Raw genomic sequence first — 28,000 nt, 5'->3', positions numbered from 1 at the left:
ATTTCATTATTATTTTTTAATAAAAAAAGACAAAATAAATATCCAGATCAAAGACGGTGACAAACAGCAAATCCTGTTGTAGGTAGCTTTGCAAAGATCAAGGTACCATAGGAGAAAGGCACGTTAACCTCCAATTGGTCCTTTGTATTATTATTTGGATGAAAACTGTAGTGACATATAACCCTGAGACTGTGGGAGACTATGAATAAGAGTTGACCAGGTGCACAGGCCAATTTTTAAAAGTACAAGTTTAATGAGGTTTAAGATCCAGCACCCAGATGTAAACATTCATTTATACTTAATGGAACTGCAGGGAAACATTCTTCAAAGGGACACTGTTTAGGGAAGGCTGGGGAAATGATATAGTCTGCATTGGCAAAGTAGTTGTGATTATTTTTCGGAAGTGCCTCTCTCTTTGTTCAACTTAGGAACAGTTTCACACTCCTTTTTAAAGTGAATGGGTTGTGTCCAACAGTGTTACTTACATGACGGTCGGCTTCCATCCGTGGAATGGGAAGGGAAACCATTTTGGCAATTCCACCTCCTCTCTGTGCCTCCCCTAAATCTGCTCCAAAACATCCCCCACTCTTTTGGAGCAGATTTAGGAGAGGTCTACAGGGTGAAGTAGGGTTTGCAGAAAACTGCTCTCCTCCCTATTCCACTGACAGAAGCTTTACCATCGGCTGACCAACACCAGTGAATACAACTATACGGCTAAGACGTTATTAAATATAAAAAGTGAAAAACATGCCATGCAAATGGCACATATATTTTGGAAACAGGCATATCACAGAGCTGCTAGCCAGGGGTCCAAGACTAGCTAAGGCTTCCTATGTTCCATCAGCATATGCAATATGCAAATCACCCTTCAGGTGAAGATCTTCCTATGTGTCCAGGCACTTTTAAGAGTGGAAATTATTTGAGGGAATTGTCTTTTATTCTGAGGGGACAGGCTGTGCTTGTCTGTATCTAACAAAATCATTGCGTGCGCAGAACTTCTGCAAGAGCAACCAAACTTCCCCTCTCTTTGCTCCCCCCATGTGCCCATATCTGCTCTGCGGAATGCAACCTTCAAAATCTACTGGGGGGCATGTAAAAGAAGAGGAAGTTCAACTGAAGCCATTTTATGCATTCACTCATTTAGCGGATACATTCATTGGGGGGGTGTATTTTGTTTGTTGGCTTTAGTGTGTATTTGATATTGTGTGAATCTTGATCACACTTTTATAAACCACCCTGGAATCTTTTGATAAAAAGCAACTAAGAAATATATTTAATTTTAAAAATTCACTGTGGTTTTTTTTTTTTTTTTTTACACATTGCAAGACTAAACATACACCAAAGGCAAAAAAACTCTTTGCTTAAAAAGCAAAAAACAAAAGACTTGTGGTGATTTAACACTGCTAAGCCTCTAACAAGCAGTAGTTCTTAAACACACACTGATTTGGAGGGCGTGTTTTTTTTCTCAGTTCACCTTTTGATGTTTTGAAGATCAGGCTTGTGGTTCCAAGTGTTTTTCCTCCTGCTCCCCCATGAAACCTGAATTGACATGCTAATGCTGTTCTTCTACTCCTGGGGACCTATGGCTCTAAAAGGTGCACTCACATTGGCAGCTTACTGTCAGTGTTTAAAGCCCTAAATGACTTAGGTCCCAAATATCCGATTGTCTCCATCTCTACTGGCCTTCTGCAGAGAGGGCTCTCTTTGTAGTTCCACCACCCCTGGAAGTTCAGGCAATGGCAGCCTGGGTGATGGGAAGTCCTACGTTGTAGAACTCCCTCCCCACAGAGGTGTGCCTGGCATCTGCATTGTACAGCTTTCACCATATACTGAAGACACACGTCTTTACATTCCCCTTTGACAGTTAAGGCTTTTGTTTTGTGGGACCCAACTCTTTTGCTAAATTTATACAGTTCTGTTCCACTTGGAATGGTTTTACTTGTTTTATTATTGTTACATTCAATCTGTTTTTATAATTGTGTATTACACTGTTGTAACACACCCCAAGATCCTATAGTGAAGGGCAGGTAAAAAAAGTCATTGCCATAGGGTTCATAATTCCTCACTGCTGACTTCGCATTTGCCACGGCCCCTGGGATCTTTCAGAAAGATCATTTGGACAGTTAGAGGACAGTGTGCAACTTCTCCTGAACAGAAATATTTGCATCAACTGCATTTTTCTAAGACGGCACCTTCTCTCTCATTGCAAGGGTTTATAGGATACTTGTAACTTTTTGGCGTATGGATAAAGGGACAGAATAGAGACCAACAGCAATTATTTAAGGCCCAAGCACACAGACAGGAGATGAAAACCTCAACGTTGCAGTAATTTTTTAAGGACAAATCTGAAAATAACACCATCTTATACCTCCAGGCGTTCAATAAATATGTCTTAAGACAGCATTATAATCCCCTTTAATAAAATATTTGGTTACATTTACCTACTTTAACAAATTTAATTCTGTTTCTTGATTTTTTATTGTTTTGATCTAGTATGTAAATGTTGAAATATTAATGGGCCCCTTCTGGGAGGAAAGGCAGGACATACATTTAACTAATAAATATTATGTATGAATATCTTACTGCTGTCTGGAAATCACTGCTATGCCTTATCATACAGAAAAACTATGCCTGCTTTATTTTAGTTCTACAGTAATTCTCCTTTCAAATTTACAAGTGAAGAGGCTCCAAGTGCAGTAAACTGCTATCCCCTCTCAGCTTCCAAATATCAAACTGCTGTTGTGTGATCTGTGACAGAGATGCACCTAGCTCAGGTAAGAAATGTGCTAAAGGATATGTTCCTTATTTGAGCTTCAAAATTACATTCTGGGGACATCCTTTAAAGGCCTAATAGTAGTATTCTCTTCTAGAGTAGAGCATGATTGGAAAGATTCAAGAATACATGTAGAAAGTATTAAATCCAAATTAGTTTAAAAAAAATAGGTGAAGGTATTGCTAAAAAGCTACATAAGCAGAAATTGATCAGGAAACTAGTATCTTGCCCAGACTTTAACTCCAATGTAGCTTTTTCCAGCTTGTATTCACCTGTGTAGAATAACTTTAAAGTACTCCTGTAGAGAAAAGTATAAACATCGAGACCAGTCATTTCTTAAATCCAACTTTAAAGTACAGAATAATTTTTAAAGCCAACTGCCCTTTCAGAGAGATATCACTGAATACCCTTTCCTTCTTCAAAAAGAACGAAGAATCTTGTGGCTCCTTAAAGACTAACAAATTTGTTACAGCATAAACTGTCATGGATTAGAGCCTATTTCAAGTGTTATCCCCAGTTATCTGGGTATGTGCATGAGCACACAGTTGTAGAGGGGGTATTGTAAGCAGTAGGGTTAGAGGGAAATGAAATGCACAGATCGTGATAATTCAATCTGAGCTAAAATGTATGCAAAATAAGCACAGTGTCCCTTCCCAACAGCAACAGTAAGTAACAGCTTAGCAATGCTAAGTTAATTAACAGTGGCAGTGGGAGAAAATACCTTTGTTTCTATTCAAACCTAAATGAACATAGTTGAACTTCTTGATGAATTATAATTAAGCAGATTCACTTCACTCAGTATTTCCCAGTTGATCACCTGTGACTCCTGAATTGCCACTGTCTGTACTTTCTGTATTTAATTTTCTCTGGCCACTCTACTTACAAAGCCTCTTACAACCATGTATGTATACAAAGTGTTTACATGTACACATATAAAACTATACCATACACGTTTACTACTATGTGTACAATGCGCCTAGGAGCTGGAACTGGCTGCAGCAGTACATTGCATGCATGTTCACTGTTAAATAAACATTTGCCATCATGTAATATGTGATGCAGCCTTCAATGGCTATAGGTACAGATCCTATGTCAGCCTCAACTCCACACACGTAAGATATTAAGGACTTGATAAGGATTCCAGCATTTGACATCTGAAGTGCTTTTAAAAGTCCTCTCCTCTTTTAAATAGGAAAGACTTTCACGCTTGGTCATACTAAGTAGTTCCCAAGCAGGAATGAGAGGAGGTTACTATGAAACATGCTTTCTCCAGGCCCCAGAGCAAAATCCGGGGCATGTTTGTGTATACAAGCAAGCTTTATGCTTACAGTATAAAAGCCGCAACTCAATGCCAGTTGCCCCAAAGTAGCACAGCAATGGCTCTCTGTGGATTTCAGACTCCTGATAGCCAAGGCACATTTTCTGAATTAGAAACTGAAGGCATGGCTCACTCTTCTCTTCCCCTGCCCCCTGGGGGGAAAAAGGTTTAATTTCAGACTCTTAATTCAGAGACAGGGCTGCTTCCCTCCTCAGAGGACACAGCCCCTTGTTCTGCATGAGTCACTGCTCCAGGCATGCCTCCAAAATAAAGGAAGCCGGTGTACACAACAGACAACCTTTTTCAAAAGCAGATACTCCTGCTGCTTCTCTTAAGCAGCTCTGCATCATGCTGGGTGCAGAGATGAGACAGAACTACCCGGAACCAACCAAAACTGCTTGGAAGGATGCCAAGCCAGAGAGGTGAATCACACAGAGATGCTGCAGCCTCACCTAGAAGGTGGATTCTTTGGTGCCTTAACATTGTTTCCAACCCCACACATGCACAGTTCTCTTGTGGCACAGCAGCATCCTTTGGCAAACTCTTATCTGAATCCCATCCAAGAGAAGCAAAAGGGCTTTAAGCTCCAATTTTGTCTTGGGAGAAGCTTCTTGCCTTGGCAGAGAGGAAGCAACCCACTTTCTTTGCCATAGCAACAGGTGTTGTGCTGCAAATAAAATTTCTCGGATCATCCAATTTAGATGGATTAAAAATTGGGGGGTATACCCACACCAGGTTCAGCTGCTGTTCAGCCACATGGGCCCCTGCGGGACTTCACCAAGACGACAAAAATCCCAAGGCCAAGCACAAAGGCTCACCTCACTTCAAGTAAGTCTAGAAGCCCAGCCTATGACTTGCGCTGCTTCCTTGTAGAATTGTGTGTGGCACAACTCATGAAAGTGATAGTGACCAAAAACATAAATACTACATAGTAAAAATGGTAGTTACTTAAATCAACCTCTGTTTAATATGTGGCAGTGCTAACTACCTTGTGCTGGCTTTATTAGCGAGGCAACCCACCATTTTCAACACTGGAGGCTGGTTAAGACAGCTATTGGGCCGATCTCATAAGGCATGGACATTTCACCCACCAGTGCTGCTTCGGCTGAAAACCTCACCCAGATGGACAAATGAAGTTGGCAACTGGCTCTAGCACCACCACCTTTAAGGGCTCTCCCCCTCACATCATTTTCATGGACCACTAACTTCCCCCTGAAACCAGCCTGTGTCCCCCATATCATTCTTCCAATGCAGCCGTGGGAGCAGGAACAGGGAAAAGAGAAGGCAAGATAGGTGGCCCAGGTGGAAGAGGCACAACAGGCCTAGTCCACAGGCCACACGTTGGACCACAGTGATATAAATTTCATCATTAAACTTGTACTTTTCAAAATCACACGAAGCCAGATGCAAGCTGGGCTCTGTGGATAAAGTAGTAGCATATCTCATTATATAAATACTTTTTAATTTTTTTCCTTTTAATTACAAGAAGCTTTTATTCCAGGTAATGTGACTGACAAAGTACCTGCACGTACATACACACGCACACAGCCCCTGGGCTTTCACAGAAAGCTCGGCAGCAGCCGATCTAATGGGGGATTTCTACCTCACAGCAAAGTAAGGGTAGGAAGGGACAAGTATGTTTGGTTAGCTGAAGCTTGGGGCAAAGACCCAGCCATTTTCAAGAATGCAATAAAAAGGGGAGGTTTAAAAACCCTACTGTATAAAGATCAAAGGAGATTAAAACAAAACAAAAAAATTGTCCAAAAATGTACAAAAACTGCTGGGAGACTATTAGAAGACACTGTTCCCCATCTTCCCCCCCCCAAAAAAAAGGGGGGGAAGAAAAGAAAGAAGTTAACCCCAAGTTGCATCAAAACCAGAAGAGAACAGTGTCGCCACACAATTCCTTTGTTTGTTTTTAAAAAAGAAATAAGGGGGAGAAGGAAAAGAAATAGCACTAGAGAACCTTGTTTGGAAAGGAAGCTATTAGCTCCAGAGACCAGCATAGTTCCCATGGAGTCCAGACGGGAGGGGGCCTCCTGCCACGAAGAGTTTTGTGCCAGACGAGTCGTAGCAGTGGGTGTAAACAGCGTTCGGGAAGAAGCTGATGTCCGAGAAGTAATTCCGCCAGGTTTCATCATGATTCTGCCAAAGGAAAGCGCACATCAGTCGGGCCTCCAACCAAGGCCACCACGACCTTCTCCGCAACTGGTCAGGCATCCCCAGGAACTCTCAATGAAGAGAATGGGAGCTGCTGTGGAAAAACACGGACGATTCCCCTTTGGAAACCCAAACTTCTTTACAAGATGTGGCACAGCAGGAACATCCAAGTCACCAGTTCAGCTGAAGATTAGCCACCTCCCACTCTGGGCACTTAACAGGCCAGCCCTTCCATTAGGGAAACTGAGGCAATCGCCTCAGATGGCAAACTCCCCCCTCCTGCACCTGCCACCCACCGAGCCAGGCTTTCCATCTTCTCTTCCACCTCCTAGTCTCACTCTAGGAAAGGCCTTTAAGCGTACACCATTTACCGCACCACTCTCACACCCACCCTGCACAGATTGCCTCGCTCTGGGGAAGGACCTTCTTGCCCTTCACAGAGGTGCGCTGCCCCCAGCAGGGGATATGAAGAGAAAGTGTGGCAGCACTGTGTGAGATGAAGAGCAACGAGGGAGGCTGCACAATCTCTTGCACCGGCCCAAAGGAATAACCACATTTAGAGAACAGGGAATGCGAATGCTTCCAATAGGATACTGTTTATGTAGTTATCTGATAGACATAACGAACACCTTATTTCACCTTTACCTGAGATTGGCAACACTGCCGGAAACAGAGCTCTCAGTCCCTGAAAGACCCTTTTAAGCAATGTTTGTGGCATGTCAGCCTCTCTTTCAAGCTACACGTTACTTACCAGCCAACCTTTGCCAGTTGACAACTTAAGAATTTCACTTCCTCCTAATTTTGTTCCATAGCAACTGTGTGGTGGCTTCTCATCCAGGAATCGCTGGGCTCGGATGTCGTAGAACAGCAAGGAACCCTGCCCTGTCCCCACTGTGATGATGTGTTCATAAAAGCTCACAGAGCGAATACCTGTCAAGGAAAAGGGAAGGGAATGATTAACGGCAGAACCTGTGCCCGTGCTTTTCAGAAAGTTTATTTGTTGGTTTCCCAAATAGGGCACTTCTTTGGTAGAACTCAACTGTCCCAATATCATGGTAAAAGTCATGCTGTGAAAAGGGGGGGCACTACTGCAGCAGAGCTCACTTAGAAACAGATCCTTGGCTCTTCGAGGATTTGGGCTATGTTAAATAAGGGCAGAAGCAATTGCCTGTTCAACAGACACAGCTCCTCACCAAGTGGAAGAGTGGCTCCATGCAAAGCTGCAGCAGCTAGAAATGAAACCTCCATGTTCAAAGGAAGTGTAAACCTCTGCTTACTAGGCGCTAAAGACACACAACAGGGGATGGTTGTGATCACCCTGCCATGTTTGTGAGCTTCCTTTGAACATCTGGCTGGCCACTGCTGGAGGAGAAGGCAAGGAATGTAGGTGGTAGCAACACATGATGCTTGAGAGAGGGCAGGGTTCAAAGGCATCCTGTCACAGACCCCTTGATTTGTTCCAGCATGGCATTTTTGTGGAGGCAAATGTACTTTCAGTAACAGGAACCTGAATGTAAGATAATAGCAAACAGCAACTGCTGCATCTTATATCTTATTAGTAGCAAAAACTGCCCCTTTCCTCAATTATATGATAAACTGAGGAGATAAACATATGCCAATTAGATAGTGGGGAGCTGCGGAATACACCAGGACACATTTTGAAACTTTTGACACTTCAAAATAGATCCCTTAAGTGCCTCAAAATTCTGTACATTAAAGGATTTGATGTCAAGCCACAGGCACAATTTGTACCTGGAGATAATGGGAAACCTTTTCTTGTGTGCACCCACTCTCTGAACTATTTTGGGCATACGCTTCATGTCAGAGAACCTTGCTGCTGCAATTTAAGAACATGACGAATTACTTTTCAGTAAACTAAACTGTGTTATTTTTTAAAAAATCACAGACAGGAAAGTATTATTATTACACAGTCCTGAGCTAATATGCGGTCTGTACTTATTACATACATTTTTCTTCTTCAACATGTATCAAGCAACACGAGCAGCCAGATGCCCTGGCCTACGCCATCAAGTGTGGTCCAAGATTTGGCTAAAAATAAAGTAGAGCCTTGGCAGTCACAAAAGATCAATGAGGCTCAGGGAACTGAACTGCCTGTCTTTTTTTAAAAAAAGGGAGAAAAACCTAGGAATTTAAGACAAGTCAGCCTCACTTTGATCCCAGAAAGATGTAGGAACAAAATCAAATAATTTACATTCTTGAAAACATGAATAAGACGGTGATGCTCAAGAAATGTGGACATGGATTTACAGAATATCATGCCGGATTTGTTTTCTCTAGAAGAGGGATACACCTTGCTGATAAGCTGGAGCCAGTAGGGAAGAGATATTTTAAAAAATCTTTAGACACAGCGTCTTACTCTTACATGACATATTCATAAAGCCAACATGGAGTAAATTTCGGAGGAGTGCATAACTGGCTATAAAACTGTGCAGCATTTGCCCAGGTGTTATAAGCCTAAATTCAGTCAAGAGAATAAGACTCTTCTGGGCATTAACATTTCTAATCCCACCCACCTATCCCCCACCCTCTGGCAAGCCTCTGAACAAATACCCATGATGAACTTGCACAGGAATGACTACAAGAGGGGGGTGCAGCCTCCAAATGCCAACAAGCCGTATCTTAAGAATTCAACAGGAGATTCTCCCCAATATCACAGGTTTCTATGCATGATTACTGCAGAAACTCTTCAAATGTGTTCCAAACCTTTTCAGAATCTCCACGGAGAAGCAGAATCATCCTTAGTAACAACAGGGAAGTTTATCATGAAGAATCCTTACCACTGCCTCGCTCCCTGGAACAGACGGACTTAACGTTGTGAGAAGGCTGCCTTGGATCCAGAAAAGAGACATGTGCCTGAGATCCAACTGCGTACACAGACCACTCCTGACCATAGGCCAGACACACATTCTCCCTGCAGTATGGTAGCTTTGTTGACAGCAGCTGGGAAAAAAATGAAGAGAGGAAATGACCTACATGAGAACCAGCAGAAAGGACAATGAAGAATACAATCTAATGAAGTCTCATTCAGGGAAGCCAGACTGAAGACTCAATATTCAGCTGTAAGAGAACCTGAATGATTTCCTAGGGAAGAAAAGGTTATGATCTGGGCCTACTCAACAACGAAAGCAATAAAGGATGCTTGGCCAAATGGCCACTGCTTCAGCAAATATCCACACAGAGTGTGCAATTGACATTCAACTAACAATACACATATTCAAACTTTTGTATTGGGGTGGTGAGCTTTTTTGGCGCAGTGAGCCCGATTGCTACATGTCCTCACCCCTGCAGACCAACTTTGACAGGTGGGTGAGACAACCCACCTATCAATCACCTGACATTATTACGTCAGGTGACTGACTGGCTTGAAAACCACAGCACAAGAGGCATTGCCAGCCCTATGTTTAGCAAAGTACTGAGCATAGAGCTGGCAAAGCTGCTTTCTGCAGGATCAGCTCTGTGATCCATGAGAAACTCAGTCACACAGCCGATCCACCTGCATCTCTACCCTCCCTACATCTGACGCCACGTGAGCCATGGATAAAGGAAGACTGAACTCAAGTGGTGCCTGCAAGGAAAGGTCTTCCATTGCAGACACAGATGAAATTCAAGCTGGGTTCAAAGTAAGAATCAGAAGCGTACTTCCAGTTCTCTTCTTTGAAGTCAAGATCAGAGGATGTCATGGTGACATCAGATGACTGAGAGGCAAGTGGCCCTGTCCACCTGTTAAAGTAGCCCATAAGGGGTGGCACCCCTAGCCACTGACATCACATGCACCTCCATGAACAGGGCTGAGTCTAGGAGGATCCCCAAACTATGTACTTGGCCTTTCATGGGAAGCACGGATCTGCGCAAAACTGACTGCAAATTTCCAACCATTTTAACAGTTGTCATTAGAAACGCAGAGATTGCATTACAACTGACCAGAGAGCCTTTGATTAACAAATTGTCCGTTTCAGAGGCTGATCTTCTGCACATCTACTCAGAAGTAGCTCCCCTTACTACTCAAAAGTAATCAGTTCCATGGCGCTTACTACCATGCTAGTGTGTAGAACTGCCAGAAAGTGTTATAACTGGGATATAGCAGTTTTTCCACTTTTGTTTTTAAGAGAGTCCTTTCTCCCATATTTTTTTTATATAACCCTGCTGAGGCATTTCACAGGCTCAAACAATGGATCCTGCAGGCCAAGAACGGATTTAATCCTGAATGCTGAATAAGGAATAAACCCCAGAACACATTTTCCCCAAAATCCCATGAACAAAGAATTGTGCCTATTAGCAGATGTAACAGGTCACCTTTGAAAGTGTGTGTTCGGCTTTCCAGAGGTGGAAATATCCATCCAGGGACACAGCTCCCAGCTCCTGGAAAAGCAAGAATTTAATCAGCCACTAAATCGTCTCAGAACATCCACTGCAGAGCACCGTTCAGTATCAAAGGTTTGCCGGTATAATGCTCTTAAACTAAGAGGCTCCATCGTAGAACCTCAGCACTGACACCGGCTCATCCAGACTCCCCAATCTAACTTCCATGGTTGTACTAAGGATTATTGAAGTCATTTAAAGCAAAATGTTTTAAACAGGGATAGGGAACCAGTGGTTCTCCAGATGTTGTTGGATTCCAACTCCCATCAGCCCCAGCCAGCAAAGTCAGTTATCAGGCATGGTGGGAGTCGCAGTTGAGCAGTATCTGGAGGGCCACAGGTTACCCAGTATTATTTCTCACTGGGCTACTGGTAAGCCATTAAAATTCAAAAGAGTAGCACTGAAAGCAAGGATGGCACAAGCCTTTATCCACAGGTAGGTATAGGCTGCTGTGTGCAGCTATTAAGAATCCAGAGTGCCCAACTTTTAATTTAAAAACAAAACACTCAACAGTTTCCAGCCCTCGGAAGAAGATGTACAGGTTTGAAAATCTGATGGCAAAAGCCAACCATGAGTGTCAGATATCCCTTATTCACAGAACAACAGATGGGACATGGGACCTTCTCAGTGCCTTTGCCATACACAACACAGACCATAGTATCTGATGATTTTAATTTCTGTGCTAGCCTTGGCAAACCAATGGGAAGCAAAGTGAGTGCCTACCTCAGTTTCATTACAACCACAAATTCTTATGAAACCCCTGCATTCTGCAGAGGCAAACAGCACACATTTGCTCTAATTTGTTTAATTTGCAGCACCTGCAAAAATGTGGGTGTTTCACTCCCTCTCCCCTCAGCAATTTGTATTCTAGGACAGACTAGGATGATAGGAGAGGGGGGAATGTGTTTAAAACTGAAAGAGTGAAGGAAAAGCAGACTCTGTGGCATAGAAATGCCACAGGGTAATTACTGGCAAACTCAAGCGCATAATGTTTTGTTTTGAGGTTTCAGCAAACACTTTTTTCAGAGTAACTTAAGGTGCTCTCAGTCAGAAAAGAACCAAAAGTGAGGATTAGAAAATTCTTAGGATCACAGATAGTTTCAACCTATTCTAGCATCAGCCATGGGATCAGATGCATTTATTTTACTTACCTTGTTCTTATTGTTGAAAGCAAGAGCCCGAACCTTGCAGTTGTCCGGATTAGTATTCTCTTTGGGGATGTCCTTCAGAGCCCTGTGTGTTATGTGAGCATAGACAGGAACTCGAGACAAGTTGCGTCTTGCATCGCTCTTTGCTAGGACTTCATCTGTCACTTCCCAGAGCCCCATTGATCCATCTCGGGAACCTGCATGGGAAAGAATACCAGAGAACCCACTTAACACAGTCAACAGTAGTTCCTTGTCGTGCTCTCCGATTGAGATGGAGCACATCCCCAGAAAGAGCCATGTGCTACGCACCCAATCGTATGTCATTCTTAACATATCTCTGTCTCCCACTGGCCAAGCCAGGAACACTGTCATAGTGCAGCACCCAAGAAAGCATGTTCTAAGCAAGCAAGGGGAGCAGAACACTCATAATTTTTTGACAGAGTGCAAATTCTGTACACGGAATGAATTACAAAAGTTGCACACAACTGAAATTCTTGCAAGATTAATTGAACTCTGACAGTTTTCTGCAACCCTTAGTTTATTCAACACCAATTCACCTAAAGAATAAACTGCATAAACACAATCCAGCAGAGAAACCTGACATAGGCATAATGATAGTCTTTACAGAAGGTTGCAGACAAAAACAAAAAGAGCCATGCAATGACACCCTGGCATTCCTCCATTGGATATGGCATGACAAAGTCCAGTCAGCTTTCACTAAAGCTTGCATCACAAGGGCTTTGAAGCTATGCCAAACATTATGAGCACCACTCAATACACCCTGTGTCCTGTTACTTACATTGACTGTAAAACAGCACAATTCTGATTACTATGGAAGTGTAAAATATGTCATGGTTCAATCATTGATTTTAAGATATGCAAATGCTGCAACAGTTCTTGACATAGCAGTTGCTGGCTGGGTCCAAAGGCCATTTCACCTTCCAGGTGAGGATATGGCAATGCAGAACTTGGGCCAACCAGCCCAGCTCCTCAGAGCAGGTCTGTATTTTAAGTATCAGTATTTTAGAACATTCACATAGAAGTGGATGCAAAGTTTGGAAGCTAGAGGATGTCAGATTTTCTTCTTTAAAACCTCAAGTTTCTGGCCTTTCTAACTTGAGGGGTGTGGATCCAAAAGGAGTCTCGGGAACTACAGGGGGCCTAGACAGGCCTTTCAAGCCATGACGACTTCAGTGCTCCCTCCACAGCTTCTTATCCGCTTTGCCACAGCTACAAATCCACCTTCTGGTGACCTAAAAGTGGCCACCTATCCCCACCCTCAAGTCCATTACCCCCTTTTCCTCCTATTCTCTGCTGAATTTTAGAACGGAATGACAAAACTCTATTAAGAAAATTATATCTTGGATGCCAGGAAGCACGATTCTCTCATACAAGCCCAAGCTAAATGCAGGGGACGCGGGCAAGTGCCAAGCTCATGTGCAGCTTCTAGTCATTTCCAAAGAGCTTGCGCTAGAGCAGCCTATGTTTTGAGAGTAAAGCCACAGAAGGTGCTCAAGGGACTACAGAGAAAGCACAAAGCCACCATGGTACAGTGGCAGTTCCCCAGGGAGAATCCAAACGACTAGTGCAGACACAGCTTTACGCTCAGTAAGAGCTACATTTCTATTAGAAACTTCAAAGATGCGATTTATTTGTTGTAAGCTGCTTTGGGCACAGCTCACTAAGCAACCACAGTAAATAAAAAAAAAGTCACTTATTCCTCCTTTAAAATTTGGATTTATTTTTTCAACTATTGTCAGTGCCTTTTTTTTTTTACAGAAAAGCCCATTTATAATGAAATATGAGTAATAATGCAAAAATGTACAATTATACTTTATTAAATCTGAAATTTATGACCTCCTATCTATCAAATATATTAAAAGCTGCACGTTTGTTTAGAAAAAACATAAACTAGGAAACATTATTTAAATCTCTTTTTGACAAATTTGCATCATGTCAATTTAGAATCCAATCTTCGCCGCAAGCAACTCTGTGAATTGTACTTTGATGAGGACACTGAGTTGTGTGAGATTTCTAACCCCTTGCAAGAACTGCAATTTTCTTTTGGGTCAACTGGGTGATGGTGGGGAATGAGTTAAAAGAAGCAGCCACAACCAGCTTAAGTAGTTAGCACGGATGTGCCTAAAAAGTGATCCCTTTCAGCATGACACCTTTGAAGCCTCAGGCATTCCACTCATGTGTAAAAACAACACATGCTGAGCTCCGTTGTCCGCCTCACCCTCCAAAGTATTTGAGAGCAAACCTCTGAAGCAGGAATCCTCCCTTTTCTCATGAAGGCTCCCTGTGTGATGTAGAACCCTGGAAGATCTTATGGAAGGTGAGTGCTGCTGTGCTCACACCCTGCTTGTGGGCTTCCCAGAGGCATCCAGCTGGTCAATATGGGAAGAGAATGCTGGACTAGATGAGCCTTCGGTCTGATCCAGTAGTGAGGCTCTCCCCATGTTCTTATGGGTATAGGAGGCTCCCTGCTTCAGATGTTCACCAGCCAGTTCATGAAAAAGGATGGTGACCGGGGGATAGAATTTAACACACATGTTCCTTCACATTGCTCTTACATGCATGTGCAATGCCTGAAAAGGGCTTGCAAGTTGCAAGAGAAGCCACAGTCTGTTAGACCTTAGCGTTCATCGAAATAAAGCCATTAGCAGAAATTAAAATTTTACCAGAAACAGCCATGGTGTCACTGATCCATGCAATAGAAAATATCCAGTCTTTGTGGCCATCCTAAAGAAAGAAAGAAAGAAAGGATGCGGGAGAATTATTTGAAAGCAAAGGTATTTGCTTAAGCACCAAATACAGCTACTTTATCACAAGCATGCCAAGTTGTTCCCTAAAAAAGCATCTGGAAATGCCTGATGAGAAGGGCAATTCTTGCATTTTTACACTAGAGCATTGTAAGCAAGTACACAGGAAATCAACCAGGTCCAATACCCTTCAATGTCCGCCTCAGCTAAACAATATTAAACGTTCCAGGAACATAGAAAGACATCACCGCATCAGCCATCTGACTAACTAACTTAAAGAACACAGGTGCCTCAGAAGGTCAGGTAGTGGCCCAGGAGAAGGCATTCTCTCTGACTGCCTCCGAGTTATGGAACTCCCTTCCAGAGAAGTGTGTCCTCATTATACAGTTTTCGGCAAATGTTGAAGATGCACCTCTTCATGCTAGTCTTTGACACCCGAGATGTATATTTTTAGGACCCACCCTACCTGTGCAATTGCAATTTTTTAAAAACTGTTTTCAGTGTTGTATTTTAAATTGCTGCGATGCACTCTGGGATGTTAGAGTGAAAATTAATATGTTACTATTAGAGATTAATAATATAAATTTAGCCAAATGGTTCCATCACCATATTGTGACATTTATACTAAAATCATAAAATAAAACCACAAAACAACCAACAACAAAATAACAAGAAAGTGGCCTTTCGTATGCAAGGGCACTTACATCTCCCACGCAGACAGGATCAAGAGTAGGCAGACGATAAATTGCAAGGCTGTTTGGGTTGTCCCCTCCAGTTGCCAAGAGGGTCCTTGAAGGGTTCAGCTCAATGGCATGAATCCCACAGCCCTGCTGGTTCACCATGTCAGGTTCCCGATCCTTCAAAATGGGAATCTTGGTAATCTGACCAGTCTGGACATCGACCACGAACAACTGAGAGTGAGAAAAAAACCAACACCTGTGGTCAGAAAGTGCCCATGGGCTCATTCCTAAAGTTGAATCTATACAGAGGACACTTTGATCACCGAGCATGTTTAATCAAACATGCATCCTATGAAGAGAAGCAGCAGCCAGTACTTTCGTGATAATATCCTGAAAAAGAATGTGAACTAAGAACCAGGGAGTCACTGGTTTAAGTCTTATTAGATGGCTGAACGTCAAGAAGACTAAAGTAATGACAACAGATTTATGCAACTTTAGAGTTGACATGGAGGACATTGAACTTGTTAACGATTATCAATACCTTGGCATAGTCATTAACTAAAATGGAGACAATACTCAAGAATTCAGAAGAAGGCTAGGACTGGGGAGGGCAGCTATGAAGAGAACTAGTAAAGATCCTCAAATGCAAAGATGTATCACTGAACACTAAAGTCAGGATCATTCAGACCATGGTATTCCCGATCTCTATGTATGGATGTGAAAGTTGGACAGTGAAAAAAGCGGATAAGAGAAAAATCAGCTCATTTGAAATGTGGTGTTGGAGGAGAGCTTTGCTGATACCATGGACTGCAAAAAAGACAAATAATTGGATGTTAGAACAAATTAAACCAGAACTGTCCCTAGAAGCTAAAATGATGAAACAGAGTATCATACTTTGAACACATCATGAGAAGACATGATTCCCTAGAAAAGACAATAATGCTGGGGAAAACAGAAGCGAGTAGAAAAAGAGGAAGGCCGAACAAGAGATGGTTTGATTCCATCAAGGAAGCCACAGACCTGAACTTACAGGATCTGAACAGGGAGGTTCACGACGGATGCTATTGGAGGTCACTGATTCATAGGGTCGCCATAAGTCGTAGTTGACTTGAAATCACATAAACACAACATTGTATTTTATTGTATTACAATTCGCATTTCTCTGAACTCGGATCTAAGACATATAATAAACCATAAAAATGCCATTAAAATCAATATTAATATTTAATATAGACATGCCACATAATACCTGAATGAAGGTTGGCGACCCACTGACCACAGTTTGGGAACCTACGTATATAAGTGCTTTACAAAGAATGACAATGCTCAAGGAGCTTAGAATCTACAGTCAGATACAAGGAAAACAGAAGAAGAGGAAGGAAATGGAGGTAAGAGGAAATGGAAATAATATGTGATTATTTCAGTTTGAATGCAGTTTGCCTATACTGCAATATGTATTGGGTTTGTGGGTTGGTCCCAGTGCATCATAAAAAACTATGAGGTAGCTAAGAAACCATTTCAGTGCTCTTTACATACTTATGTACCAGCATCAAGAGAGCTAGTGTGGCATAGTGATTAGAGTGTTCGACTATGACCTAGGGGACCAGGGTTCGAATCCCTACCCAGCCATGAAGCTCACTAGGTGACCTTGGGCCAGTTACTGCCTCTCAGCCTCAGAGGAAGGCAATGGTAAACCACCTCTGAATACCACTTACCATGAAAACCCTATTCATAGTGTCGCCATAATTCGGAATCGAGGCAGTCCATTTCCATTTTACCAGCATCAATATATGGAAACACTAGTCCTACATAGATAGGACCAGTATTACAGGCTGTTATGCATGTTGTGTTATGCCATGCCCTCCCCACATTGAATTATTTGGTGACTGACGCTATCAGCATTCTCTCAAAATTCAAAATGTGCCCCCAGTCCAAAGAGGTTGGTGACCCCTGATGCATACCACTGTACTGTAAGGTATACTGTAAGATTCACTATACACTGAATCCTAAATGGGTACCAGAACATCAGCTCCTGCACAGCAGGAGACATGCCTAAGCCTCTGCAAAGTTTTCACATTTTACATTTGTCAATTAAGATCCACCAGCACTTACTGTACAGTGATAGTTGGAGAAAATAACTTCTACGGAGTACTAATCTCAGACAAACCCACCGCAGGAAAAATGCATCCTGGTCGCTAGGGGAAAAAAAGAAAGGGAAGCTACGGAGATCCCAAGGACCATTAGAAAATAAGAGAAGCAAGACAAGTACACTAAAGTGGAAGGGGAAACAAGCTCTTTAGGACACCAGGGATTCCTATTGTCTAATGTATGAACAACTCACTTATCAATTACAGCTCTAACTTCACTCATTGGCTAAAAATACCAACAGACAGAAGCAGCTAGGCCGGCTCACTTGATAGAAATCGCATAGAAGGGTCCTGCACATTTTACTTCATAACTTTCTTTCTAGGACAGCTCAAGATTTATTTATTTTTTAAAAAGTTCATAATCGGGGGCACCAATGGAGACCTTCACAGGCACCATGGTACTTGTGAGCACAGGGCTGGCGATCCCCATCCAAGGCTTTCCTCTTTCAACAAGCCTTTTAGGTTGAGACCTATCCCAGTCTGTGTTAGAATTGGGTAATATGTTTTTTAATGTTTTTAACCCTTTTTTAAAGTTTTTTTAAAAATATTTTGAACGCTGTTTTGTTTTAATGTATTTTAAGATCTGTTTTTATGATGTTTTAAAGTGTTTTTAGCGCTTTGTTTGCTGCCCTGGGCTCCTGCTGGGAGAAAGGGCAGGATACAAATTAAATATTAAATAAATAAGGCTATCTCCATTCAAAGAGCAAGCCAGGAAGCTGATAAAGTATGCTCCAGCACACTGGGGCAAGGATCCAAATATTTGTGTATTCTGGAGACACTAACTAAAAGAAGAAATATTCACTTATGCAGCCTAGAAAGCCACGTTGCAGCACTGCTATCTTCATTCAGATCTATCCTGTTTGGCTGCATTTTCTCCAGATCTATTAAGGAAGAGCCAACAAGAGGCTGCTTAAAGAGGCTGGTGTGCTTAGCAGGTTGCAACAGCCTACAAAACAGATGCTTTGCTCTGTTCAAATAGAACACCATGAACAAGACAAACAGGAAGCCAAATCATAGGAGCCTGTTTTAGATACCACAATCTGCAGCCAAGTAACAACTCTATAAGGAGAAGGACTGTATCTCAGCGGTCCCAGATTCAACCCATGGCGTTTCCAAGTAGGGCTGCGTGGAACATAGGAAGCCACCTTGTGCTGAGGTAGACCCTAGGCTCATCTGGTTCTGTACTGTCAACACTGACTGGCAGCAGCTCTCCAGGGTTTCAGGCAGGGGACATTCCCACCATTACCTGGAGATGCTAGATTGAACCCGGGGCCTTCTGCATGCAAAGCAGGTGCACTAGGACTGAGCCACAGCCCATGCTAAACTTAGGCTTTCTGGGATGCCTACAGAACAGCCCTCAGGGCTGATTGGTTCTACCCAAATACCTTCATGCTGCAAGCCAGGTCCAGCAGCCTCTTGGCTTTCTCCTGTCGGAACTCTGGAAAGCCTCTGCCAGTGACCATCGACAACACTGAGGTAGATAATTGGTCTGACTTTGTGCAAGGCAGCTTTCTATGTATGGATAAGGCACTTTTGTGCTGCTATTGAAACAGGGTGTTTTGCTGCAACCATGAAGGCTCGAAATTCATTTTAAAGAATGAAGAGCGAGAATTCTCAGGAATAACAGAACCCAGTCAGATGCCCAGAACTGCCTCTGGGGTCTTGCAGAGCCCGCCCCTGTCACAGGCCACACAAACCATTTTAAGCACAAGCTCCATCCTTAGGCTGAGGCAGAGCAATCCTACAAATGCAGAACATAGCACAGACCACCATGGGCAGAACCCTAGTATGCAAATAATTCTTAAAAGGTCTGATGCGGAACTCCTTAAGACTGATGGTAAAGCAACAATCCCTGTTATGAAAACAGGAGGGAGCCGTCATGTTATTATTTACCAAAATGCCACTAGGAAAGTTACAAGCTTTTTTAAAAAACCTCCTTTTCCACATTCATTTGTAAGCAGGGGATCTGAAGGGATTTGAAAATGGAAATGTAGTGCCTTCAAGTCGATCCTGACTCATGGCGACTCTATGAATAGGGTTTTCATGGTAAGCGGTATTCAGAGGGGGTTTCCCATTGCCTTCCTCTGAGGCCGAGAGACAGTGCTTGGCCCAAGGTCACCCAGTGAGCTTCATGGCTGGGTGGGGATTTGAATCCTGGTCTCTCAGGTTGTAGTCCAACACTCTAACCACTACACCACACTGGCTCTCAAATGGAAATGGACTGTCTTCGACTTACGGTGACCCTATGAACAGGGTTTTCATGGTAAGCGGTATTCAGAGGGGGTTTCCCATTGCCTTCCTCTGAGGCCGAGAGACAGTGACTGGCCCAAGGTCACCCAGTGAGCTTCATGGCTGGGTGGAGATTTGAATCCTGGTCTCTCAGGTTGTAGTCCAACACTCTAACCACACCACACTGGCTCTCTGAAGGGAATTTAGGAGATGCCTTTTTGGAAAACTGCAAAGACACAAACCTTGGGAGAAGCGATACAAGCTGCATAGAGGTAGCTACCGCCAGCCTAATTCACGTGCCAAGAGGAATATACTGAAGAACAAGGAGGCCCACTGTGAATTGTTGCTCGCCTCCATAGCAATCCTGATGCCCCCAGGGCCGGCTCCAGGCATGCCCGGGCCCTTGGGCTCCAGCCTGCCCTGGGCCCAACACACGCTGCTGCAGATCACACCACCCGCCCATTCCCTTGCTCTGCATATCTTTCTGTCCTGTGTTTTGCGGCTGCATGCGCAAGCACTGCCCTTAACCAAGATGGAGGCTGAGATTTCCCTAAGGGGCTGAAGCCTCCACCGCCATTTTGGTTGATATCGTGCATGCATGCTACGCACACGTAGGGCTGCCATCAACCAAGATGGCGACGGACCCTTTTTAAAGATGGATTAGAGTGTTTTTAGTATTTTTGTTTGCCACTCTAGGCTCCTTCTGGGAGGAAAGGCAGGATGTAAACGTAGTAAATAATAAGAACAAGAGCAGGGCACAGGAGAGGAGAGGAGAAGGGGTTCAAAAACTACTCCCCTTGTTTGATACTATTCTCTCTTTCTCCTCCAGGTTAGACTGAGAAAGTATTGTTTTTCCAAAATGCACACAGTCAGTTTGACTGAGTAAGGATCTAAGCCCTGTTCTGCAGCATGCATGAGATGGCCCGTAGTGTTCTGCATGTTGTCCTGTCATTAAGAAAGCAATACCAAGAACCTCAGCACCTCAAAGTCTGTCCAGCTGTCTCTAGCAGAATGCCCAACCCCAAATGGATGAAAATGGTGCCAAAAAGTAGCTTCTTGAACCATAGAGAGATGTTTACACAAGCCAGGAAGCTGCATCTTGCCACACAGACTGAACTTTAAGCACCAAAACATACTATTTCAAGGGGTCCTACTTAGGTCCTACTTGTGGACTTAGATCCTTCTTGTGGGCTTCCCATGAGCATCTGGTTGCCACTGTGAGAACAGGATGCTGGACTAGATAGGCCACTGGCCTGATCCAGCAGACTCTGCTTATGTTCTTACGGGCATTGTGTGGGATCTGGCTAAAAACAGGGAAACCATATCAAAGGTTAAAGATCATATCAGAAACCTGAACAGAGCCTGCAATAAAAAAGGTATCACACTCTGGGCTCCAAAACAGAAATTATAATTTAGATTTGAACACAAACAAACATGACCATATGATAACAAGTCCCCATGATGTTCTACCAGATGGTACTGAGCCAATAGTCTCATTAAGATGTTGCATCACCTGGACACTTCCTGTTTATAAAGCTGTTTATAAAGAGTTGACAGCCAGCGGTATTGTTGTAGACCAGGACTGGGAAATTCTCAGTCCTCTGCTTCATGCCCAGGCACCTAAAACGTTGCTCACCAAAAAGTGTAAGATGCTAAACACACTCCTTATCCACAAGGCTGATACTTATCATGTGCATAGGTGTTTCACACATAGGTGTGTGGCTGTTTTACATTAGCTTGGATACCCACATTATACAGCTCAAATTTGAACTAGATCAAAACTGCAAAGTACTGGTTCTACTCATCTACAAAACTCAAAAGAGCCAATGCAATTCCCCTGCATTATGACAAAAAAAAGAAACAAAACCCAGACACATGCCACTGAGACAACATCAGCTTCTCCCTTACTCTTGAGACCCTACATTCTTCAGTCAGTTGAATGCCTTTAAAAGAGGATTAGACAAATTCGTGGAAGAGAAAGCTATCAATAGCTATGAAAGCCAAGTTCTACCTTCCGTGCTGGAGGAAGTATGACCCCATGTTTTTTCCCCATTTTTTTTCCAGGGTTTTCTTAGGGCCTTCATTGTTCTACTTTGAATAGCAGTTGCTGGGAACTGCAGGTGGGGAGGGCGCTGTTGCTGGACTTCCCATGGGCATCTTGTTGGCCACTATGATTACAGAGTGCTGGACTGATGCCTTTGGCCTGATCCAGCAGGGTTCTTCTTATGTCCTTAGCCATCCGAGATCACAAGAACAACCTTGCTACATCAGGCCAAAGGCTCGCCTACTCACATCCTGTTCTCACACAGGAAGTAGCCTTATACCAAGTCAGATCATTGGTCCATCCAGCTCAGTATTGTCTACATTAATTGACAGTGGCTCTCCAGGGTTTCAGGAACAAGTCTCTCCCCACCCTATCTGAATATGCAGAGGATTGATCTTGGTACCTCCTGCATCCACAGCAGATGCTCTGCCATTGAACTATGCCCCTTCCCCTTCACAGAGGCCAACCAGATGCCTATGGGAAGCCCGCAAACAGGACCTGAGTGCAACAGCTCTCACCCCTCTTGTCATTCCCAGAGACAGGTATTCCGAGACATACTGCCTCTGAAAAGCTTCAAGCAGTCTGCTATTGAGTATTGTTCATCTGTAGGTGCCAAGGACCGTCTTCATTCAAAGCGTGCACTCATCCACTGAGCTGCTGGTATTTCCTGACAGTAGTTGTAATTGCCGAAAGGGCAAAAGCCAAGCTGCAAGACAAGTTAGTCATCTTAATAATACAGCCTTATATTTAAGGCAAACATAAGCCTGGATGCCACAGGCAAGCAGGAATTGCACACAGGTGAGCAGAGGAGAGAAGGTTCTTCCCTCTGCCAGCTCCCAGCAGATCAGTACAAAACGCTACAGGCTAGCAGCTTTTGGGGGTTTGTTCACAAGGCTGAAAAATAAGGTAATGGACTCTCTTTCAATCAGCTGAAGACAAATGCTACCTAAGCCCAAAGGGAAAGAGGAAGTTTGTATAAACATGTGACAAATGCAAAGAAAATCCAGACAGAATTTTAGCTAGAAAGAGACAAGACCCAGACTCAACTGTTTCTATAGCTACACAACATCCAGGAACGGTTTGGGCTGAAGAAAATATGAGATTTGCACTTACTGTGTTGCATTTTGTCCCACACACTACTTGCCGGTGATTCAGCCACTGAGATGCAAACACTTTATTAAGGGTCCCAAGATGAAATTCTCTTTCCTTCAGGAGACCAGGCAGTTGCTGGGCTGCATATCCATGCAACAGTCGGTAGTAGCTGGACTCATTCTGCATCCGCACCTCTCTTCCTTTTAGGTAGCACACCAGTGACCTTTTAACTGGGGGGAGCCGCTTCCTTTTGTGGGCTGAGTGATCCCAGCCATACTGTGGGAAAAGAACAGTTTATCATATAGCTTAATACATTGAAATGATTCTGTGTAACCTGCCCCAGAGTGAAGATTCACTTTGTCTAACATCAGACACTCCTTAACACTGTAAACGCATCTTTCACTGGACCAGAGCAACATTCCAGGATCTTGTTCTACACTCTACAGCATGATGGGCACGTCTTCACAACGACCTTAAGCCAGTGTTAACAGCCCCCCACAGGAATTTGCCCATTTTTTCCAGAGGTTCTGTTTCAAGTTTCCCTGACTTCAGAGGTCAGGTGGGTGGCAAACAGCGATAGGACTTCCTCTGTGGTGGTTCTCCATTTACGCAACACCCTCCTTAGAAATATTTTGTGACACAGTTGAATTTCAGGCATCTTGTTAACACTTGTTATTTTCCTATATGTTTGATGTACAATATGTTTTTGATTATCTCTTTATTTTAAAGTGATAATTATTGGAGTTTAGCTAGTGTTTTGATTAATTCTAGTTTTGGGGTAAACTGTTTTGAACATTCGACAAAAGCAAACTTCACAGCATCTCTTTGGTAAAACCTCCCTCCCTCCCTCCCTCCCTCCCTCCCTCCCTCCCTCCGTGAGTGAGTGAGTGAGTGAGTGAGTGAGTGAGTGAGTGAGTGAGTGAGTGAGTGCGTGCGTGCGTGCGTGCGTGCGTGCGTGCGTGCGTGCGTGCGTGCGTGCGTGCGTGCGTGCTAACAATTTCTTCCAGGAGTTAATGCTAAGAAGCATTAGATTCTATCACTGAGCCAAGATGCAGTTTCCAATTGAAAAGCACGCAGCCAGTTCAATTACATCAAGTGAGTTGCTTTGGAGTTTAAAAAACTTGTGAGTAGTTTTAAGATATAAATTAGCTAGAAGGAAGCAGAAAGCATTACAAACTGCCAAACAATCATGGAGGAACCATCTTAAAACTGAAGAGGATGTAACTTCCCATTGATAGGCAAAACCAGCATCCATTCTGCAATACAGCAGAAAGTGTCCTGAGTTTACATGCACGACAGAAGCTGAAGTTCTTGCTCAGAAACAAAGCCCACTGCTTGGACTGGTTGAATTTTTTGTTATGAGGATTCCACAAGGTGAACATAAAGAGGGCCTGCTGGATCAAGCCAGTGGCCCATCTAATCCAGCATTCTGTTCTCACAGTGTCCAGCCAGATCCCCACGGGAAGTCCACAAGAAGGCCCTGAGTGCAAGATCACTCTCCCCTCCTGCAGTTTCCAGCAGAAGGCACTCAGAAGCATACCAACTCCAACTATGGAGGCCGAGCATAGCCATCATGGCTAGTTGCCACTGATAATCTTATCCTCCATGAATTTGTCTAATCCTCTTTTAAAGCCATCCCTGTTTGGGGCCACCACTGTCTCTTGTGGGAGCAAATTCCTTAATTTAACTATGCGCTGTGTGAAGCTGTACTTTCTTTTGCCTGTCCTGAATCTTCCAATATTTAGCTTTATTGGATGCCCACGAGTTCTAGTGTTATGAGAAAGGGAGAAAAACTTTCCTCTATCCAATTTCTCCATGCCATGCATAATTTTATACAACTTCTATCGTGTCAAGGTGAGATAATATAGATTCTAAAATCCATATTAGAGCAAATCCATATTAGAGCAAATATGGATCACAAAATAGTATGCAAGCTTTCAAGCTCTCCAAAACTCTGTCAGGTTAGACTGTATACAAAGCAAGGAGCAGGGAAACAAAAAGTGTGGCTTACTTTCCCCCCCCTCTCCCCCTCCCTTCTTTACCATTTAGCCTGATTAAGAATTCTGAAGAACTCAAGGTTTGCACAATATTTTGTGACATTGTGTTTGGCCCAATAAAGCTATTGATTGCCCTAGTATAGATTTTAGCCTACAGCCATACTACCCTGCACACACCAATCTCATCTGATCTCAGAAGGTAAGCAGGATCAGGCCTGGTTAGTAATTGGATGGGAGACTGCCTGGGAATACCTGGCGCCCTAGGCAGGAAGGCAATGGTAAACCACCTCTGAATACCTCTTACCATGAAAACCCTATGAATACATCCAAAAAAGATTCATAGCGTCGACATAAGTCATAATCGACTTGAAGGCATATAACAACGTAGATTTAGAATCTCTCTTCTGGACCAATGCAGCTATCTTTATATTGAGATAATATAGTTTAACATACCCTAAATCCTTCGGTTAGATTATGAAATAATGAGCCATCACTACCCTGAAAATGGTCTGCAGTGTGGACTCTACATCTAGAACATATCAAGATGTATTCATATAATTTTAAATCTTCAAGTTACTGATCTTAATCCCCACCAAGACGGTAAATTGCATGTAGACAAACTCTTAAGACAACAGGAGAGTTGCTGCTCATGTGACTGAATATTGCTCCAATACAAAATTAAAAACAAAATCCCTGCATACAGAAAAATGGCAGGCCAGGAAAGTATAGCTCAGAAGCCACACACAAGCCTAACTTTCAGCCTGACATGCTTTTTCGGTTTTGTTTTTAAAGGGATTTCCCTTCCCCACTTTTTCTATGAAGAAGCATTCAATCACAAGGGTCTTAATTGGAACGAGTCCTTGTCAAAGGCTTCTGGGAGGACTTGGCCACAGTCCTTGAGGTTCAACAGGGCCATAAAGGCCAACAAGATTCTTTGGGACGAAGGAATAGGAACCGCTGCTGTGAACACCCCACTTCCTCCTTCCACTCCCCCCCCCGAAAACAGACCTGCCCCCTCCCTTGGTCTGCCAAGCCCCGTCTCCATCCCCTCTGTTTACAGGCGGTCCGCAACATCGAGTCAGGCGCTGCGGAAGCGGAGCAGCAGCCGTGCCCGGTCGCCCTCCTGGCGTTCGGCCGAGTCGGTTACAGACCTCCGAACATTGAATCCAAACAAGGTCTCGGGCGGCGCAAGAGCCGCTCGCTTCGGGCGGGGGCGGGAGAAGGACGAGTCTTTCCAGGGGGCGCAACAGTGACTCCCCCCCGGGCACTTCGGGCGCTCTCCTGGGCAGCTGTGACGCGCCCAGATCCCTCGCCCTCCGCCTGCCGCTTCACCACCACCGCTCCCAATCCAGACGCACAGCCTTTCCCAAAGTTTGGCAAAGAGCGGCAGCCCCTTTGGCAGCCCCACGGGCCCTTCCCAGCACGACGCACCTCCAGCAGCGTGGACAGCTTTAGACGGAAAGATCAGACGCAACCTGTTTTTTTGGGGGGGGGGTGCACGCGAAGCAAATGGAACCTGCATGTTCAGGGGCAGCCTACCCCTGATTACTGGGGAACCAGGCAAGGCAGGGGGGCAAACACGTCTGATGCTCGGGAGCTCTCCAGGAAGCGCCTCCAAGGGGAACAGGCCCGCTGGGCAGATGGCGACTAGCCCTTCGGGCAGGTCTCCGCCTCCGGTGTCCAGCCGGCTTAGGGAGCGGGGCCAAGCACGCAACCTCTCGCTCGCCTTCTGCAAAGCGGCGGAGCCGACAAGGCTGGTTTATTGTTTGTGTCCCTCCATGACTCTGTGGGCGCCTTTGCGGGAAGGGCTGCGACGATCCAATACATGTCTACTCAGTAGTAAGGTCCACTGCGTTCAGTGGAATTTACTCCCAAGCAAGCGTGTATTGGATTGCAGCCTAAGGAATTAAATGAAGGAAGCCTCCTCCCTCCCGGCTCCTCTCCAACCCTCCAAAAAAAAAACCCTGAGTACAGTATGAGACACGCAGGATGTTACACTCACATTCTTTCGGTAAGGGTGCCTGCGGGCGTGTGTGTGTCTATCTCCGACACACATTTTATCTATGTGTTTGGGGATATCATACATATATATACACACACAGAGATACCTACACGTCACTCTGCTTCTGTGCTGGGTTTGCTTTTTAAGATGTTTTTAAAGGTTTGTTAAAATGTGTTTTTAAAGATGGCTTGTTAATATGTTTTAAATTCTAAGACGTTTCTCCTGTTCTTGTTTGCGGCCCTGGGCTCCTACTGGGAGGAAGGGCAGAATAATAATAATAATAATAATAATAGTTTCCCCCGGTTCCTCCTGCAGTCACTCCCCTACAGCCCCCCCCATAACCATCGTCATCTGTTATCGATTATTGATTAATAAGCAGCGACCTGGACTGGCCAGGAAGGGTGTGTGCGCGCGTGTATGCGTGAAACGGACCCCCGGAGCCGAAACCGATCGCCCCCTGCCCGTGGCCTCACCGGGCCACTGAGCCCCTTCCTCCAACATGGCCCCCACCCCCGTTTCTCGGTGTCCCCGCTGCTGCTGCTGCTCCTGCCTTCTTCCCCTCCCCCGCCACCCCCTCCCACCCTCATGAGAAAAGGGTCAAGTATTTGGGGATCAGCCCCTCCCCCATTCGCCACAGCATCCGCCCTCCCCCCCCCCCGCGGCCAGCCAACCTACCTCTCTACTACCCCTCCTCCTCCTTCTCCCCTCCTTTTTTACCTGCTCTCCTCCGGGCCCCACTGCGGGGGCGGCCGCTCTCCTCTTCCTGCTAACTGTTTTCCTGGCCATGTCGGCGGGCGAGGGAGTCTCCGGCGCGGCCCCTGCCCGGGCCCCGCATGAAGGGGGAGGGGAAGGAAAGGGCCTCCCGCCGCCGTCGCCCCCGACGACGGAGCATGGGACGGAGCCGGGTCGCCCCCTCCCCTTCTCTTTCTTTCTTTCTTTCCTTCTTTCTTTCCTCCCTCCTTCTCTTCCTTCCTTCCTTCCTCACGACCGACCGACCAACCGACCGGGCGCCGCTCACGGCATTTTGCGCCTAATAGCGACGGGAAACAGGCTGAGGGGGAAGATTTTACGGTTGCGCGCTTTATGGCAAGTCCCGGTCGCGCGCGCGCGCGCCCACACACACGCAACCTGCGTAACAACCACAGCCGCCCGTGGTTACCCAGCAACGGCCGCCCACCCCAACCGCCGCCGCATCCGGCCGGCCCGCCTTATCCGGATGTTGCTAGGCAACCGAAGGAGGCAAGACGGGAAACGTCGGGCGCTGG

At 44.6% G+C, this 28,000-nt stretch overlaps 1 protein-coding gene and 1 pseudogene across 2 annotated transcripts; one reads left to right on the top strand and one right to left on the bottom strand.

The window, feature by feature from the left end:
• Position 1: 1 nt before the first annotated feature.
• On the bottom strand, positions 2-27,921 carry DCAF12 (DDB1 and CUL4 associated factor 12). 2 transcript variants are annotated; one of them, XM_061613339.1, is made up of 10 exons: positions 27,453-27,921; positions 22,758-23,012; positions 15,249-15,455; positions 14,464-14,524; positions 11,783-11,976; positions 10,566-10,631; positions 9,050-9,212; positions 7,003-7,181; positions 6,058-6,236; positions 2-3,071 (listed from the first exon to the last, which is right to left on the bottom strand). In XM_061613339.1, exons 1-9 carry the CDS (start codon positions 27,519-27,521, stop codon positions 6,078-6,080), a joined length of 1,353 nt encoding a protein of 450 aa, XP_061469323.1. In that variant the 5' UTR covers positions 27,522-27,921; the 3' UTR covers positions 2-3,071; positions 6,058-6,077. The 2 variants fall into 2 exon arrangements, with proteins under 2 accessions (XP_061469323.1, XP_061469321.1); XM_061613337.1 differs by lacking the exon at positions 2-3,071 and having other exon boundaries at positions 5,537-6,236; positions 27,453-27,920.
• Positions 24,883-25,000, top strand: LOC133375924 (5S ribosomal RNA; annotated as a pseudogene).
• Positions 27,922-28,000: the final 79 nt, after the last annotated feature.

Source organism: Rhineura floridana, chromosome 1 (genome assembly GCF_030035675.1).
Source record: "Rhineura floridana isolate rRhiFlo1 chromosome 1, rRhiFlo1.hap2, whole genome shotgun sequence".
Taxonomy (NCBI): domain Eukaryota; kingdom Metazoa; phylum Chordata; class Lepidosauria; order Squamata; family Rhineuridae; genus Rhineura; species Rhineura floridana.
Note: the sequence above shows the minus strand (reverse complement) of the source record. Positions and strands in the feature narration are given on the sequence as shown.

Bases quoted from the DNA above. Each gene is read 5' to 3' on its own strand.
- DCAF12 (XM_061613339.1), bottom strand. From the start codon at position 27,521: ATGGCCAGGAAAACAGTTAGCAGGAAGAGGAGAGCGGCCGCCCCCGCA. The intron at 15,456-22,757 runs GTAAGTGCAAAT...TCTCACTCTCAG, and splicing joins GTGGGACAAAATGCAACACA to TTGTTCGTGGTCGATGTCCA. The intron at 7,182-9,049 runs GTAAGGATTCTT...TTTCCTTGACAG, and splicing joins TTCCAGGGAGCGAGGCAGTG to GTATTCGCTCTGTGAGCTTT.